The sequence below is a fragment of the Myotis davidii genome, unplaced genomic scaffold (assembly GCF_000327345.1).
Source record: "Myotis davidii unplaced genomic scaffold, ASM32734v1 scaffold38, whole genome shotgun sequence".
Taxonomy (NCBI): Eukaryota; Metazoa; Chordata; class Mammalia; order Chiroptera; family Vespertilionidae; genus Myotis; species Myotis davidii.
In genome coordinates, this window is record NW_006291383.1 from 4,425,342 (window position 1) to 4,444,200 (window position 18,859).

General features: G+C 48.1%; 2 protein-coding genes across 3 annotated transcripts; one reads left to right on the forward strand and one right to left on the reverse strand.

Moving 5' to 3' along the window:
- The first annotated feature begins 5,640 nt into the window (after positions 1-5,640).
- Positions 5,641-16,015, forward strand: BLCAP (bladder cancer associated protein). Its single transcript, XM_006764495.2, has 2 exons — positions 5,641-5,775; positions 14,092-16,015. Exon 2 carries the CDS (start codon positions 14,267-14,269, stop codon positions 14,528-14,530), a length of 264 nt encoding a protein of 87 aa, XP_006764558.1. The 5' UTR covers positions 5,641-5,775; positions 14,092-14,266; the 3' UTR covers positions 14,531-16,015.
- On the reverse strand, positions 9,981-12,465 carry NNAT (neuronatin). Of its 2 annotated transcripts, XM_006764493.2 has the most exons (3): positions 12,249-12,465; positions 11,208-11,288; positions 9,981-10,985 (listed from the first exon to the last, which is right to left on the reverse strand). In XM_006764493.2, the coding sequence occupies exons 1-3, from the start codon at positions 12,318-12,320 to the stop codon at positions 10,896-10,898; spliced, it is 243 nt and encodes an 80-aa protein (XP_006764556.1). In that variant the 5' UTR covers positions 12,321-12,465; the 3' UTR covers positions 9,981-10,895. The 2 variants fall into 2 exon arrangements, with proteins under 2 accessions (XP_006764556.1, XP_006764557.1); XM_006764494.2 differs by lacking the exon at positions 11,208-11,288 and having other exon boundaries at positions 12,249-12,452.
- Positions 16,016-18,859: the final 2,844 nt, after the last annotated feature.

Genomic DNA, 18,859 nt, shown 5'->3' on the forward strand with positions numbered 1-18,859 from the left:
TCATGGCTTTTCGGGAAGGACGTCCGGTCTCCCGGAAGGTCCCCCAGTCTAATTAGCATATTACCCTTTTATTTGTATAGATTGCCCCTGTCATTAATAGGTTGAAAGTTTGGTAAGAATATTAGGCATTTCTCTATATCACCACTAGGTGTCGACACAGACTTGGCTAAAATAGCAGCACTAGCTTCCCAAGTATAGAAGCGCTAAGAAGTCTGGAACAAAAGGGCCTTTAGAGTTGGAGAAATTGAAGACAGAGTTGGTAGGGGGACATGGCAAAGTCATGAAATATTTGAACTCACTTGTCCTGCCTTCGCCCTGGGCTAGCCTATTTTATCCATTTGTAGTACTAGGTAACTATGAGTGCTAACTATGTGACAGGTGCTATTCGTTCTTTAAAATACAAACTCATTGAATTCCCAGAAACAACTATATGGGGAAAATGAGGCACAGGGGAGTTAAATGACTTTCTCAACAACACACAGATAGTAAATGCAGAGTGGAATCAAAACCCTGGCATTCTGGCTGCAGTCAATGTTACTTCAGAGCTTGCTTCTTTGGTCACCTTGGTAATAATTCTTGTTACATCTTTAAATCGTCCTATATTACATAGCTTCTTTGGTGACTTAACAAATAACTATTGTTCCATTACAGGTTAAATTTCCTGAATCTAAGTCTTAGTAAGGAAATAATGTGGATTTTCTAAAAAAAGTAATTGTCAAATGGAGAGATGATATAGGAAGGTAGGTATTGTGTTTTTATAAAACATTGTGCTATAAATAACAATCTTTTGCTGATTCTTTCACTTTAGCTCCAAGTTTGCCATCCAGTTTCAGCTTAATTTCATGAACCTGGTTATCAGCTATATCCGAGGCTTGGACGACAATTGAGAAAGGAGGAGGTTGGCCTGGCCTTTCATTCATTTATTCATTCCTTGATTCAATAGCTATTGCCTCCTCCTCCCTGCCTGGCCTTGTACTGGGCTCTGAGGCCAATAAATGACCCCCAAATGAGTCCTGCCTTCAAAGAGCTCACAGCTAGTGAGGGTTAACCACCATAGGACGTGTGCACACATTGGCACTGCTTAATTGCCCATCTCTCCAGGGCTGGAAGGCCTTTCTGCCCTAAAATTTTGCTCAACAGATCTCAGCTTCCTGCCAAGGCCTTTCCATTTGTCTTATTCATTTCTCTATCATCGCTGCCTAGCACAGTGCCTCGCACATTTTAGGTGTTCAACAAATGTTTGCTGAATGAAAGCAAAGCCTTCATAAAGGAGGCAGCATTCGATCTGGGGCTTTGACAACTGGAAAGGCTCTTGCCAGGTGAAAACAGAGGAGAGGGGACACCCCCTCAGAAGTGACAGGGTCATTTTATTTTACTTTTTAATTGAATTCATTGTAGTATTCATGGATTGAAGAATCAACATAGTTGATTCACATTAACAACAGAAAGGATAAAAATCCATTGGTTAATAGAGTTATATAGGGTTCAGGTGTACAATTCTATAATACATCATATGAATATTGTATTATGTGTTCACCACCCCAATCAAATTTCCTCCCATCATCATTTATCCTCCCTATACCCTCTTCTACCTCCCCTTACCCCTCTCCCTCTGGTAACCACTGTCCTGTTGTCTGTGTCCATTAGGTTTGTTTGTTCATTTGGGTGTTTGGGGGCTTTTTTTGCTTAATCCCTTCACTTTTTTTACCCAGCCCCGCAACCACCCTCCCCTCTGGACAGGGTCACTTCATAAAGATCATCCTGGCTGCTGTATAAAGGATGATGGTTCTTGGAGAGATGGGGGACTAGTGAGGAGGCTGGTGCAGGGTCCAGGGGAGAGAGGATGGTGGCCTAGACCCGTGGTCGACAAACCGCGGTTCGCGAGCCACATGCAGCTCTTTGGCCCCTTGAGTGTGGGTCTTCCACAAAATACCGCCACACTCAAGGGGCCGAAGAGCCGCATGTGACTCGTGAGCTGTGGTTTACCGAGCAGCAAGTTTGCTGACCACTGGCCTAGACCAAGGCTTTGTCAGTGGGACAAAAAAAGCCTGAAGAGGGATTTAGAAGGGATAGATAAGTCTTGGGAAATGTGGAGCATGAGCGAGCAGGAGTCAGAGGTAAGTTCAGATGGCAGGTTGGAAAGGCCTTGGCAGGAAGCTGAGATCTGTTGAGCAAAATTTTAGGGCAGAAAGGCCTTCCAGCCCTGAAGTCAGAGCCCAGCTTTGGTGTCATTTCTACCAACGGGAACTGAGCTTATCTGGTAAAGCAGTCTTGTGGGTACAGAGAAAGGGAACCACCTGGGCAAGAGCAGCCCCATGTGAGTAAGAAGCCCTGCCTCACCTTCTACAGTTTTCTGGGGCTCCAGCGAGGAGGTTTGTCTACTGAGGTCCAGTCAATGCCCAGACCTGGCATTAAGGTTATAAGAAGGTGGAGTCCCTCCAAAATGGACCTTATTCTTCCTCAGCAGCACATATCACAAACCACTGGTTGGCAGGACCCCTTTCTCCCTTTTATTATATTTTATTTTTCTTGAGGATATGACATACATGAAGTCCCCTAAGCTTATGGTAGAACTTGATGAATTTTTGCCCATGTAATCACCAACCAGATTAAGATACAGACCTTTTCCAGCACCCCAGAAAAGTCCCTCTTGCTCCTTTCCCATTTCTACTCGCTCTCCAACCTGGATAACTACTATTCCGATTTCTATCACCATATATTAGTTTTGCATGCCCTTGACCTTTATATGAATGGAATCATATAATACGTACTGTTTTTGTGCTTTGATTATTTTAGTCCACATACTCTATGTGAGATTAATCTATGATGTCACATATGTCAGTATTTTGTACCTTTAGATGTAAAAGATAGTATTCCATTGAGTGAACATGCCATAACTTATTAATTCCCCTGTTGATGAACACTGGGCTATTTCTAATTTGAACTATGAATAAATCTGCTATGAAAATTCTTACACAAGTCATTTTGTACACATAGGCACTCACTTCTAGAATGAATTCCTAGGAGTGGAAATTCTTGGTCATAGCATAAGTATATATTTAGATTTAGTAGAAACTGCCAGTTTTCTAAAGTGGTTGTACCAATTTCCTCTCTCACCAGCAAGAATTTCAGTTGCTCCACATCCATGCTAACACTTCTCGTTTTAGCTCCTTCTCTTTTTCTAAACAAGAGTTCTCACTCTAAAACTCCTCTTTTCCTCCAGTATTGAATACTGGGTGTGCCTGGCAGAGGTGCACTGATGCCTCAGCCCATTAGCAGCAAGAAAGTGAGAGGCCACACCCAGTTTGTTTGAGTCAGCTAGAGAAGAAATGGGCATCTTATTGACATAGAGGTAACCCCAGGAACTGGGACAGCTGTTCGTGACCATGAGCATGAAACCAACATGAGGACACTAGAGCAAAGATGGAATGAACTTGAGACATGAAATGTCCTTGGTGACTTTGCCAAACCTACCAATTAACCTGGCATTGAGTGGTAGGCTACTTATTTTTTAAGCCAATTCAGTAGGATTTCTTTTTTCTTTTTGGAGCTTGCAATGTAAAGGACAATAGTCCATAAGCCCTCCTTGTAACCAAACCCAGTGGTGCCATTTCTGTCCTCACATAGTCATCCCCATTGAGCACTGCCTTGAAACCTTCTCTCTGGGATCCCATGCTCAGCTGGTCCTTCCCCTTCCCACACTGGTCACTGCTTTTCAGCCTGCTTTCTTGGCTCCTCCTCTTCTGCTTACTATTTTATCCACCTTTTCTCCCTTGGGATCTCATCCCACACCATGATGTATCTATCACCTGTGAGTGATAGATACCCACATATGTATCTATAGTCCAGACCTCTTTTCTGAGCTCCAGTCGCATACAAAACTGCCTATTGACCCTCTCTACCTAGATGCCGCCCAGGCATTTCACTTACCTTCTTTCTCAAAGCCAAATTCTTGATCTTCTCCCTCAATCTGATCCTTCTTCAGGCTTCACCACTTTAGTCAAGGGCTCTTTCACTCCTTCATACTCAAGACAAAAAAACTAGGTGTTATTGCCAATGCCCCAGTACCCACCCACATCTAATCTTTTTTTAAATTTAAATTCTTTATTGTTGAAAGTATTACATATGTCTCCGTTTTTCCCCCATTGAGCTTTCACCAGCCACTTCCCCTCCCCCCCCAGCACATGTACCCACCTCCCTACTGTCTGTGTCATTTGGTTATGGCTTATATGCATGCATACAAGTCCTTTGGTTGATCTCTTACACACACACACACACACACACACACACACACACACACACCCTCCCCTGCCTTCCCTCTGAGATTCAAGGGTCTGTTGGATGTTTCTATGTCTCTGGATCTATTTTAGTTCATTAGTTTATGCCACATCCAATCTTACATCCTGTCTACCTCCCCAAGCCACCACCCTGTCTGAGTCACTCTTAATTTGCACCTGGCTAGCTCCAACAGCCTTCTAACTGATCTCCATACACCCACTCCCAAGTGCTTCCAAACCTTGCAGCCAGGGTGGCCTTTCAGAAACCCAAATTTTATATCATTCCCCTGAAGAAAATGGCTTATTACTCTCAAGATAAAATCCAAATTCATTAGGGGGCTCCACCTGCCCTATTCCTTGGTCACCTCTGACCCTCACCCTGCTCCTTCCCACCTTCACATCTAGGACAAGTGGTTCTTTCTGCCTAAAACATCTCCCCTCTCACTCTTGCCCTGTACAATTCCTAATTGTCCTTGGTCTCTCAGCCTAAGTCCCAGCTTCCCAACACCCTGCATTAGGACCCCATTAATTTTACATAACTCTTTATACTTTCCCCCACAACACTTCACATATTGCACTATTATATATTGATCCGGTTAAAATTATTAACATACAGTTAGTATTTGATGACTGTCCTTCCTGGCCCCTCCCCCAAGCCTCCCCCACTAGACTGTCAGCGCCCCCAGGTTAGAACGGTGCCTATATCACGCTCTATTCTACCTTCTTGCCTTTAGTGCTGCACTTACAGGTAGTAAGCGCTCAAGAAATGTGCTTAATTAGCTAATAATTGAGTACACTGGCTCATTCGATCCCCATAACAACCCCGTGAGTTAGGTATTTCATCAGACGTGAGGAAGCTGAGAGCCTGGGTAGGGGAGTGGCTTGCCCAAGGTACAGTGCAAGGGGCGGAGTCAAGTCCTGACCCCAAGTCAGTCCTAAGGCCTGAGCCCGGATTTTTCTGCTCCTGAGCCTTGGCCCATTGGTGGAAGGACAGGGAAGGGGGAGGACTTTGAGCCAGGAGGAGGGTTTCCCTGAGTACAAGGGTTATCCACGTGGACCAAAGGGAACAGAAGCTCGCTTACAGGGAACAAGGTACGCCCCCCTCAGCTCTAGAAGTGTGTGATCACAATCTGCTGAATATGCATGAGGGGACCATGGGCCCGTGATTTGGGGCTGCCCAGGATTCGCCTGATTAAAAATTCTTCGGGCTTGAAGACTTTAGAGCCCTCAGAGTTCCTCAAACATACATAGAAAGTCCTCAAAAGGTCATTTGGAACGGATATTTGGAGAATGTAGGAGGATAGACCCCCCCAATTTGGGTTTCATGATCGGGCGTCTGCTGTAGACAGCCAAATCCCAGAAGGGGTCCTCGACCGCTGGACTAGAAGACGAAGGGGGCGTCTCCCCTGCTTCCTGCGGCGTCCGTGGCGAAGTGAGGTGGAGGCCGGCTGCGACCGCGAAGGCGACAGTGGCGGCGGTGCCATGGCAGGGCTCGCAGGTACCGTGTTCTCGGCCTCCTGGGGGCTGGATGAGAGGCCTCCGTGCGTCCGCGCCGCCATGTTGTCCCTTTGGGGTCACCTTAGGCGTCCCGGTTCCTCTCTGGGGTTTTCCTTCCGCGCACCCTCGAGCCACCTCTGTCCGGTTTCACTTGGTTGCCCTGTTTGGCCCTAGCCCGGGCCTTGAGGGCCCCTTCCTGGCCGAGGGCGGGTCACGGGATTCCTGGGTTCTCGTTCTGGCCTCCAAGGTCAGCGCTCGCCAGTCCGCTCCCGGTGTGGGCGGGGGGAGCGGGCAGCTGGGGGGCGCGACCATCCCCTCTTCCGTTCTGGGGCCCTGGCAGGGGACCCAGCTTCTGAGAAGCCTGTCAGTCTGTCCCCACCACTTCGGTTGTATTTTTTTTTTTTACATCAGAAGGGGCGTAGGGGGGGTTGGGGGGGGTAGAAAAGGGTCTCCTGCCCCGAGCCCCCGCTTTGGTGTCTGGGATGATAGGTGACTCTGCTTTGAGTCTCGGGTCCTTCTTCCTCCCTCTGACTTTGCATCCCGTCCGGACACCCATCCCTTTCCCTTCAGTGTATACGGGGGGCGGCCCTCAAGGGCGGCCGGAGGGACGGAATGCCTGGCACACTTTGTAGACTGGAAAGGAGCATGGGGGCTGGCGGCTGGGGGATAGTTGCTTGCTTTCCTTACCGCCTCCAAACCTTTAATTTCCTTCCAGGCTTCTGTGTGCCTTTTCAGCGCGAACTGTTGGACAGCCTGGGGTTTGTCCTGGGAAAGAAATGGTCTTTCTTGTTTATAGGTTTGGATCGTGTTTTGTCCCTTTCCAGGGAACTGGTGTGTTGGGCACAGCTTCTGTTTGCCTTGCCTGGTCTGGCCCATCCATTCCCTCAGCCTTCTGGACGGCAACACCCAAGCCAGGATCCAAAAAAGTTCCAGCCTAAGTGCTCATGCCAAATGCTAGGTCTTGTTTGTTTGTTTGTTTGTTTAAAATACGAGGTTAATTGATGTCAAGCAAATCTGTTAAAAAGATTCAGAGCCCCGGTGGGTTTCCAGTGACTAGATCAATTCCGTCTCTGAAAAATTGGTCTTAGAATTGCTGCCAAAACCAGTTTAACCTTTTATGTGTAATATGTTGGTTCCAAGAGGAATCTGGAAGTCTGGGTTTGGCCATCGTTTTGTTGTTGTTCTCTTATATTCGAAACATATGCATTCCATTCAGACCTGTCACTGTGTGATATACCAGGGACCATGTGTTGCCTGCCTCCCTGACTTCCTGTTCTGGGAAGGCTCAGGAATCTGGATTCTGCTGGGGTATGGGCCCTATGGGAAGGAGAAAGGGGTGAGACCAGGGCGAACCCAGAGGATCTTTCCCAGAGAAGATGCTGATATGTCTCTGGGGCATATAAAGGAAGTAAGAGGTCACCAGGGAAAAATAGACTGATATTAATGTTGTGTGTGTGTGTGTATGTGCGTGTGTGTGCACGCACACGCACTCATGCACAGTTAAATCTCGGGGGCGGGAGAGAAACTAACTGCAAATTCAGACTCTCACTTTAGGATGCTGGCTCCTGAGCAAATACAAGTTTGAAAATAGATGTCTAGCAAATGGCTCACAGCGAACCTTCTCCCTCATTCAAACCATGTGTAATAAACTGTTGCTGTCCCATAGTTGAAGTTCAAGAAATGTGTCCTCCCTGCCCCTTCCTTTCATCACAATCCAAATACTCCACAGATAGAGGTAACGGTGTCACATAGCACCTCTGAACGCCATGGTACCTGAACTCCCCTGGGGCTTAACTTCAGTTGGTTAAACTAAGAAACTAACATCCTTCTTGGGGCAGTCTCACCTGTTTCTGCAGTTCCACAAAGCCCTCCCAGTCCTCTCACAACTCATCTGCACTATCCTTGGCCTTGTGGGGGTGGTAGAGACAGTTTAGCACAGTGATGGCGAACTTTTTGAGCTCGGCGTGTTAGCATTTTGAAAAACCCGAACTTAACTCTGGTGCCGTGTCACATATAGAAATTTTTTGATCTTTGCAACCATAGTAAAACAAAGATTTATATTTTTGATATTTATTTTATATATTTAAATGCCATTTAACAAAGAAAAATCAACCAAAAAAATGAGTTCGCTTGTCACCTCTGACACGCGTGTCATAGGTTCGCCATCACTGGTTTAGGAAAAGGGGAGGCTGTGGACTAAGGGCTTTACAATAAAACTAGTCATTTTCAGCTCCTCCCATTGCTGTCTGTCAGAATAAAATGTTTTAATGGTGTCACTACTGGGGAAAAAATATTATAAACAAGTTGTTTGTACCAGACTTCTAGTCCTTGCACTGGAATAGAAAGTGAACACATTCCTTTTGTCTTCTCTGTTGGGTGATGTTTGTTGCCAAGGTATGATGGTTTGGGAATGGGGGACAAAAGAAGGGAGTGAACATTGCACACTCAAACCCACCCATGGAGGTGTAGGCCATGATGGCAGCCTTTGCCTGGAAGTCTGACATCTCACAATGCTCTGAACCCTGCTGATGTATGGATGGAGAAAGTCCTGCGGAGGGGCTTTGCCAAGATCATCTGGAAAGCTCTGAGGCTACCTCCTGTGTCCAGAGCAGCCAGACCTGTCTATGCTGCCGCAGCCTGTCTCAATGAACCCAGCTGCCTTAAAACTGGGCTGAGGTTAGAGCATCTGGGGTAATAGGCACACCCTTAAAAGGCTCTGAAGGGAGAGGCAGCCTTCATGGAGAACACATGTTGAAATATGTTCATGGTTCTGGGGGTTTTGGTAGAAAACGACAGAAACTCCAGTCTTGAGGCTTGCTAAGAAATAGGCTTCAGAAGGGAGGTGTGGGCATTACCTTCAGGCTATAGTAGAAGCTGGAGCCACCCAGCCTACGGAAGATGGAAACTCAGATTGCACACCCCCATTCCAGTCCTGTCACTCCTGATTGCCATTTTGATAGCAGATTGTTTCTAGTATGTTAGGGTTCACTGGGATCTTAGCAGCCCTTTTACAGAGGGTAACTAAGAGGGTTAAGGGACCTGGCCAGATTCCCTGGGCTGATTGATGGCAAAGCCAATATGAGAACTAAGGTCTGCACCCTCCACCCCCATGATTCTCTGATGCTGAGCTGAAGTTATAGATGCCTCTAGAGGTGCTGGTGGTTGGGTTGACAAACACAAGGGGCTTGCTAAGAGGACAGAAACATTAGGTTCAAGGAGGTGAGGCAAGTTGTGCTCCAGAGTGTTTGTGACAGCTGTGACTAAGGGATTTGAGTAAGTGGCAGAAAGAGATTTATAGCTCTCCAACTCCCTCCCTTAGTGTTGACCCAGGAACAGGTGTGGTGACAGAGACACATAAAGCCACAGACAAGACTGAATAGATAGCAGGGCCAATTGGTGAGGTAGTCAGCTGACCCCATGTAACAGGAGCCCTAACTCACTGAGGAGTGGGAAAAGGGAGAGAAGTCTGGATCTGAGCAGCCCACCCACCCTGACATGAGGGCCAGGGTCATGGTAAGCACTGCTAAAAATGAGGAGGCTAATTCTAGAAGCAGAGAACCCAGTATTGGGGTGAGTGAGCTGAAGAGAGGTTCCTGGGGGTGGGGGGGGATACCCGAGAGTAGCAAGACCAGCAGGATGCCCTTGTAATGGTCCTGGTAGAGGTTATAGGGCCTAGAAGAATGAACTGGGCAAGGGAGGCACCACAGCATACCACTTAATCCCATATTCATTGCACAACCCAGTGCCCACCTGCCCAGTACTCATTTCCTTGGGGCTCCTCAATAGAGATAGGGCTTGTGTTCTGAAGTCCTGTCATGTGTCGTCCCCCTCTACCCCCCACACTCCCCTTCCCCATTCCTAGTACCCCATTTTGAGGGCCACTCCCAGCATTCCACTCCTCCCATCTTTCCCAGTGATTATCTGCCAAGGCCCCTTATCCCTGGACAAGTGAAGGCACCTACTTCTCTGGGAGGGAGGGGGTAGTGATCTCTTATTCTGAGACCACAAGTGAAGACCTCTTTGGGGAGGAGGATATGGTCCTTTATCTCAGGACCGTGTTGAGATATATGAGGGTCCCAATACCCATTTTGTTGCCTTCCCCTCCTTCCCTCCCTGTCCCAAGTATCATGCCTACTTCACAATGGGCACATCAACCCAGTCTTAGAAGTATGTGTCGCAGCCACAAAAGAAGTTACAAGAGACAACTTTTTGGTGCGCTTCCACCGCCCCGCAGGGTCCTGGGACACTGTGCGAGATGGGGGAGGTGCTTTTTTTTTAATTTGAGAGGTGGTCCCTGTCCTCCAGGAGCTTACAATCTAGCGGGGGAAGCACAACTAATGCACACTTACACAATTATTACAATTAGCAATTTGCACAATATTGACCACAATTGCATGAGACCAGGGAAAAGATCAATGAGGGACTGGGGGCTTGGAGGTGTTTTAGTAAAGTTGGGATTCTTTTACTGATTGAATAGGTCCGAATTGAGTGATACATTTTTTCTGGTAGGGTGGGCTTGGGAGGCAGTGAGGGGGAAGGAGGAATAGAGGGAGCAAAGGCAGCAAGGCTGGAATGCACGTGCAGTAGGCAAGGGACAGTGAGAGGGCCCCGCTCTGTTTCTTAACCCTCTTCCTCCCCCACCCAAGCCCTCTTGTCCCGCCACACAGGCACGCAATTGACTCCTTGTCTGCTGCTCAGAGGTTCAGGGCTTCGGCTTGCCGATGATGTTGGAATGTTCATTCTGCTGCTGGTGTCGTAGTCTGGATCTCTGTGGTGGGGCCTGCTGGTATGGCCCTGGTTGTGGGGCTGGGATGTCGCTGTCCGACTTGGTCCAGATCAGAATGCCTATGCCCAAATCTCAGAATTCTCCCTCCATCCCTCCTCCCTCTACCCCGCCCCATAATGGGAGGGGTACACAGGGATTGGAAAGGGATCAGGTATTGTCGTCATTGCGGTGCTGCTTCTCTGGAGGCCTGCCAGCCCCTCATTGACCTTGGCAAATGCTCCTCTGGCGAGAGAGCACAGGGGACCCCCTATTCCTGGGCGGCAATGGCTCCCATGCTGGGCGAGATGCACAGGAGCACCTGGTGACATGGCCGCCCAGGGCTGGGGGCTGGGGCCTCAGTTGGGGGCCCGGCGGCGCTCTCCCAGCACGTGCCGCCCGGTCCTCGACACGGTGTATGCCACCTTCTGCAGGGAGTACCTGAACACCTGTAGTGAGAGACCCAGGACTGCCCTTAGATGTGGGGACCCCTAGCCTGTGTACAGCGCTTCCGTTCCCGCCACCGCCCCACCCCCTGCCCCGCCCACCTGTCCACCTAGGAGAGGTAGGCAGGGGCACAGCTTGTCCACGAGTCAGAGCAGCTGGAGTTTTTCCAGCTGTGCTGAAGGCTACATGGCAGCAAGCTGATTGGACCTAAAACTTAAGTATACCTCACTTCTTGCAATAGGCTGGGTCCCTGGAGAATTTCGAAAAGGGAATCCTACCCAGTAAATGCAGCATTCCAGGAACACCTTGAAGGAAATATGCAAGTCCTTTGGCAAAAGAATCCTTTAGCAGGAAATTATTCCTGCAAAGGGTGCTTTTAGGGTAAATGATTTTATGGGCAAAGCGCTTTCTTCTGATTTTATTTTATTTTATTTTATTTTTACACAAAGTGCTTTGCCTCTATTAGATTTTTTTTTTTAAATAAAGCAATTTGGTTTTTTAGGAAGCGCTTTTTCCTCTTCCATTTTCCTGCAAAGAGCCTTTTCCTTTAATTGTTTTCCTCAAAGCGCTTTTATCTGATTCATTTTTTGTTAGCTTCTTTGTCTATATTTTTTCTGCAATGCGCTTTTTATCTAATGCATTTTTTCTGTCAAATGCTTTTGTCTATTTTTCCTGCAATGCGCATTTTCTCGAATTCATTCCCCCCCCCCCCGCAAATTACTTTTTTCCTAGTTTGTTGGTCTTTGTGAAGTGCTTTGTATTTGTTTTTGAGAAGTGCCTTTTTGTAATCTATTTTTCGTCTCAGCCCCGCAAGCGCTATATTTTTTAAAAAGAAAATTTCCCCGCAATGCGCAATTTTTAAGGCGGAAAATTTTTGCTATGCGAGTTGTAAAGTCTCTTCGCAAAACAGAGGTGCCCCGCCTCCCTCCTGGGGTCGAGTCTGAGTGTAGCGGGTTTTTCTTACCACGTTGGTTGCTAAGAGCCTCAGCGTTCGTCGGCGGCTGGCGCCCGCCGCGCCCCAACTCTTTGTTCCCAGCCGGGCGCGGGCGCACTGAGAAGGGTCTGCGCTAGGAGGAGGGCGCAGGGGACGGGTGGGGGCGCGTGGTGCCGGCCGCGGCACTCGGGCGGGCAGGGATCGCGGCAATCAGGGATCGCGGCAATCAGGATAAGATGGGTATGAGAGGCGGCAATTGCAACGTGGGCTTGCGGGTTCAGGGTACACACATTGGGACCCCTCTGCCACCCGGTACCCCGGGCACACTTACCTGCAGCAGCACGCGGAAAATGTACCAGCCGATGATGAGCAGTTCAGCCGATGCTGCCGCCACTGCCGCCATGGTTCCGAGAATAGGTGGTTGAGAGAGTTTGCCGAAGGCTTAGGGTTCGCCGAGGGCCGCTGGTCTCTCGAAGTCCGCTGTTGGGCGCACTGCCGCAGCCGCCCTTTAAGTATCCGCCCGCCACCCAAATGCGCATGCGCACTTGGGGGGGGGGTCCTGTAGGGTGGGGGGACCAGGGGCGCTCCTCATTCGCCAGGAGAGGAAAAAATAATCCATCTGCTCTTTCCACACCGACCCCCGCCTCCAGAGTTTCATTTTAGCCCCTTTCCAGAAGATTCTGCTGTACTTGCTTTTGAATTTTAGTGTAAAATGGAGGGGGATTGCAGCCCTTGAGTAGCGAACTGCCCAAGTGTAGGGTTTGTGCGCCTCTTGTACGGACCTCATCTCTTTGAGCACAATGTCCGGTGCCGTCCCAGAACCCACCTTGGGCACAGATGGATACCTAATTTAGAGAGGGATCATTTACCCGCGGAACAGAAAAGGCTGCCCCTTCCAGGAGCCTTGTCTTCACAGGCCCCTGCTCAGCGCTCTTTTTTGAATATTTGATGTGCTGTAAGCCAGCTTCCTCTGTTTCACAGGAGTCTCTGAGCGAGTAATCTTTCCCTGGTTCCTTGAGTCTCACTTCTTACGTTGCTAGACCTATGGCCGTGGCGATTGTAGGAATCCTACCAGGGCACTGAACTCTAGGCGGGAAAACGGTAGTTAACTGGGTATACCCTCTGAGAGGGGTACAGGAGGGATTGGCACCTTTGTATGTGCAGAAGGGATGGGATGAGCTCTCGCGTGAAGTGGTCAGAATGCCCTGTGGGATAGTTTGCTGCTGGACAGGTCATTTCAACCTCACTTGCACTGGGCGGCTGGAGCAGGGTTTTGCTACCACCACCAGAGGGTTGTGGCTGCCGCGGTATCCAGACACATCAATTAGACCTTAACGCGAGCGGGTCTGCGAGTGCGGCCCCAGCGCACTGGTGGCCCGCCACCGGAGAGCACTTCTCTCCAGCACACTGCCTGGCACAGGGGCCAACTAGCATTTGCCCCTATGTGGACAGAAAATTAATTTTTATTAAAAGCTCACAGAAATCGGGTTCTATACAGTGCCAGCAGCAGATGGAGAGTGTAAGTGATCCAAGTGAGGTCAGTTTAGACAAAGTAGCATGGTGATTTTTAATTTTTTTTTATGTTCACTTTCTAAGAACTTGGCTGATTTTGGTAAAATGACGCCAGGCTAATTTGTAAAAGCAAGCTTATCCCAGGCTGCCATCTTAAAACAAAATATTTGATGGTACTGCTGCTACTGTAATTTCCCGCAGGCCCTGCGCCGCTAACTGATTTAACTCTCTATTGAGCACCTGCTGTGAGAGAGAACTCTGTGCTAATCCTGTGGGGCACAACATCGAGCCATGACCATTTGATGGCAACCACAGAGCGGTATTGTGAGGTCTGGACCCCTTGAGGACGGGCCGCAGCCCCAGGAGGCGATACATGATCTCTGCTGGGCGGGGCCCAGGCAAAGCCAGTCCACTGTTTGGGACCTGACGGAAGAGCCCCCAAGAAGCCCAGGGGAGATACCTCAGGAGGCTTCTAGAAATGGTGACTTCTCTGGGTGGGCAGGGAGGAAAGGGCATTCACATTTACTGTTGTTAACCATGATCCATTTTCCCAAATAAGTATACATTCTGTTCCTGTTTTTTTGTTTGTTTGTTTTTTGTTTTGTGTCTGTCTGTCTGTCTGTCTGTTTTTGTCTGTCTGTTGTGTTGACTTTTCTCTTCAGGACCCCTGCTGCCTTGGTGATCCTGAGCTGACAGCCAGAGAGCACAGCGGCTGAGCTCCTGGAGAGTGAGGGTTGAAGAACGCTGAGGGCAGCGCCCACGCCCGCGGGCTCCCATTAGGTCGGTTCCTGCAGCGGTGTTCAGCGGCCTTGGCGAAGGCCCTGCCTGACAGAGATCATGTATTGCCTCCAGTGGCTGCTGCCTGTCCTCCTCATCCCCAAGCCCCTCAACCCCGCCCTGTGGTTCAGCCACTCCATGTTCATGGGCTTCTACCTGCTCAGCTTCCTCCTGGAGCGGAAGCCTTGCACAATTTGTGCCTTGGTTTTCCTAGCAGCTCTGTTCCTCATCTGCTATAGCTGCTGGGGAAACTGTTTCCTGTACCACTGCTCCGATTCCCCGCTTCCGGAATCGGCACATGACCCCAGCGTTGTGGGCACCTAACAACCTGCACATTTAGCTTTCTAAGGAAGCAGAAGACGGGAGGGGAGGCATTGACATAGGTCATAAAGCATTGGAGTTTCAAATCCCGCAGCCTGCGGGTGCCACATTCCTGACGGCGCCTTTTTGGCCTGTGATGTTTTATCCTTAAAATGTGAATAATAGCACTGACAGGTGCTTTTATTGTAGAGTCCTATAGTCGTGGGTGGTCTTGTGGTTGTGTGTGTTCTGTCCCCATCTTGGTCCCAGCTGTCAAGATGCACCCCCCTCCCCCCCTCGCCTCATTCCTGCGAGGACTTTGCACCCATCCTGATCAACTATCCCAGCATGACCTGGGAAGATAAAATGCCAAGTTCATTGTCACCTCTGTCACTCCCTCCTTGTCAGGGTCTTTTGCCTTCCCAGAATATTCCCAAGTCCTCAGTTCCTCTCCTGGTTTCCCTTTAGTTCTCTTCTACCCCTTTCCTTTTTAGGGAGCATCTGTCCAAGACAGGGCTCATTTTTGCACTTATCTCGAATTTAAAGAGATTGCTGACGCCCGAGAGCCTCGCTTTTTCATTCTTCTTTCCCTGATCAGCAGGCTAGACAGAAACATGTATTGACTGACTGTTGTTCACAAATCTCCAGTATTTTTTCCACTTCATTTTTAAGAAAGAAGTAACAGATACATGTTGCTCTTTCACCTGGGTGTCTGGGCTCATGCTCAGCCTCACTCCTTTGTCCTTCCTCCTGCCCTCCTCAGCTGTCCAAAGGGGGCAAGGGGTTGGCCTCATTGTCTCTCCTGTGCATGCTCTGCAGGATTGAGGTGTAGTGTGTTCATGTAGATCTAGAGTCCCCAGCCGAGTGAATGAGAGAGTACTTGTGTGTTTCAAAACAGCCATGATCCCTTGATAGGTATTTGGATATTTTTTGGTGTGCCGTGTGTGTACGTGAACAAATACATGTGTATATTCCTTTTAAATAAGCTTTATTGAATGTGTTCTGATTTTGAGGTATAGCAATAGCTACTATAGTAGGTGCCGCTACAGTTTTTATTTAGCATGGGATTGCAGAGTGACCAGCACACTGGACTCCAAGGTGGTTCAGACAAGACAGAGGGGAGCAGTGACCATCCTCATGCCAGGAGCTCCTTCAGTCCTGCACATATAGACTCTATGAAGAATACAAAGAGGAAGACTTGTGACTGTCACTTGCTTTTTTGCTGTTTCTGCGCTTTCATACAAGTGTTGGCAAACGAGACTTTCTTCTGGCCCCTGCCCACTGGCAATCGGTATGGTTGTCCCTCCAGTCTAAACCATCCATCTTTCTCTTGCCTGAGCGGGGAAGGAAGTGGGCCAGGCAGAGGACAGAACTGGAGGCAGTCCATCTAGGAAATGGGACCGGGAGGCCACACTTGTGGAACATTTGGACTGCTATTCTGGAGCTTTTATTTCTCGTGTGTTCGTTGCACAGCTGTTTGAAATGTTTAATAAAGCTTTATAAACTTTACTTTGTGGTTTTATGTGGCTGCAGTCCATTTAGGTCATGGTGTTGGATTTCTAAGTTGGTGGGGGGCAGAAGGTAGCATGGAGGGGCTGAGTCCTTGGCGCCAGAGTACCTTAGCCTGAAAATTTGATCTGCTCTCTGGAGAGCAGATGGTGGGTTTGGGAGAGGGGGAGCAGGGGCAGGCCAGGCAGTGAACAAGAGGGAGTCTGAAAGTTTTCAGAGATGAGACATTTGCGTTTCTCAGCTCCCATGGCTTCTCGCCTGAAACTGTTTCCCTCCTTAGGAGATTTGAGTAACTGATCCCTTGACAAACAACTTAAGACAGCTGGAGCTCTAATCATCAAGGATTTTTATGGTGCTGTTTTTGAAGTAAAAATAAAGTGAAACCCCTTATGGCATCTGAAGTGGAAAAATAAATAAGTCTGGCCATTCAACTAGGGGGCGTAAGGCTTAAGGCAATGATTAGAAGCCCTTCAGTGATGCAGTTCAGTGTCATTGATGTGCATGTGCTCCCATGGCTGTGACCTTTGAGACAAACAGGGTAGCTTGTCAAAGCCCTTGTGCTGGGTGTCCACCTCTTTATCTCTTCTAGAAAACATAATAGGAGCACTACCTGTCCAAGGCACAGAGCTGTTGTGAGAGTTTATTGAGGTAACACTTGTGAAAGGTCTTTGGTAATTTCATAGTTTACCTAGATTTTTAATTTCTTGCTATAGTTTTATGTAATTTTCTCCCGTCTTTTTAAAATCTCTCTGTTGTCAGTTTTTCATATTTTCACTCTAGTGTTATTAGTGATTTCTCCTGATCAAAACTTGCCAAAGATTTGTCCATTTTAAAGGTATTTTCAAAGAACCAAACTTGTATTGATTATATCTGCTGAGTATTTTTTCCTATCTGATTCTCCAATGCTTTTATCTTTGAATTCTTCTCTTCTGGGTTTCTGGGTATATTTCCTGGTTCAGCAAAGTCTTAAGCTGAGGAGTCACACATGTGGAAAGGATGGTTTGTTCAGCAAACATTGAACCCCTGTTCTCTGATTGCTGGGGATTTCAGGGGCAAGATCTAGGCCTGACTCTACAAGACCACATGATTCTAGCCTAGTGAGAAGACTTAAGAAAATAGACAATTGTGAATTCCAAAAACAAAACAAACAAAAAAGGCATTTGTGGCCCCACTCTCCTGTGGAGGCACCTGGATGATAAAGGAAACCAAGATTATTGCTTATTTTGCTCTCCCTCAGAAACCAGCTTTCTGTCGAAGGTCAAGCCTGCTTGAGAGTCACAAACAAGCCTCCCTCTGAAAGATTTCTGACCCTTTACAGCAGGGTTCCTGCAGCGCACCCCTTCCCAAGGTGACTGCCAAATCATTCTTTCCGCCTTACCAAGGCAGCATCAGCAGCACCCTGCCCCCTCTTCCTGAAACATTTTTCAGTCAAGTGTAAAGTAGATACTTCTGGAAAAGAGCAGGAACATGCTCTGCAATTCTGCTGGTCTCTGAGCTCCTAGTGTGACATGGTAATTGCAAGACCCCAAGAGGCTTAGGTCTGGGCTTCTTTGGGAACTAGTCTATGTCCTGCTTTGGGCCTCAGTTTCCTTATAGGTGAAATAAGTTCTCTTAGGGTCCTCCTGGATACATTTGAGTTAGGTGGCAGTGCCCTTGTAGGACAGTCTGTGAATGCTTTATGCTTTAGTCAGTGTACCATGTGAGCTCAGCTATGCCTCTGTCAGGAAGCCTTCTTGAACTTCATCCCTCTCCCTGGAGATCCGCTTGCCTAGAGCACTTTACTCAGCCTCCTGTTTAGTGCTAGTGTCAGTGCTAGACAACTTCCTCTTCTGTAGTCATTGGGATCCTATCTCCCAAGGGGGTCTGAATTTTTATTCAGTCAGCAGGTCCTTGTCAGAATCCCATGCAGGAATAGGCCTTGGGGCCACATAGCAGACAAGATGGACAGTCCATGCCACCATGGAGTCAACTAGGCCAATGGGAAAGGGAATGACATTGGACAGATAATTGTATATATATGTACCATAGATTGTGGCAAGTGCCATATAAGAGGAGTCTGAGAGAGGAATCTGATGTAGACTGAGGAGGATTGCTGTTCAAGCTGACACCTGAGAACAAGTATAAATGTTTGAACAGTGAAATAATAAATGTGATGTTCTTTCCCACCATTTGATCAAGCATCTCTGTGCTTACATATAAAGAGACTGGGCTGAAAGTAAAATGAAAGACCACCAGTACTTGGCTACTCTACAGTCAGAACTCCAGAAGAACTTTTGGCTTAGAGATTAGTCTATTTAAGGCTAGAGGGCTGTGTTGGGATGTGTTGGGGGCTAAGACTGACGTGTGGTGGCAGATCCAAAACTCAGTCCGAAGAACTCTTGTTTCCAGGTGACTGGAACCATCACAAACAAGGATCTGATGGGAATAAGGGGTAAGCCAATCAGAACAGCATTCAAGGTTGGATTCTTTCCTTGGGGAACAGGATAGCATTTGAGTAATGAAAGCAGCAGGGCTGTCAAGAAAGTCATTGCCCTGGGGAGAAGTAGCTCTAAGGCTTGAGGGTGGGTGAGGTGCAGAAGGCTGGAGAAGGTAGTCTAGAGAAGGACAACAGAAAAAGATGATGGAAAGCTGACTCCCATTGAATAGCTGCAGGAAAGGAGGTCAGAGAAGGATTGTTAGAACCCAGTTTGCTAGCATCCAGTGGAGAGCTCATCCCTCATTCCCCACCCCTCCATAATGGGTAAAAGAGTCACTATTCTGAGAAGAGGGAACAACTAAGATGTGTTCTCCTCAACAAGTGATAGAAGCTGATCCTGACTATGGGGGGCTTATCTGATCTCAGCC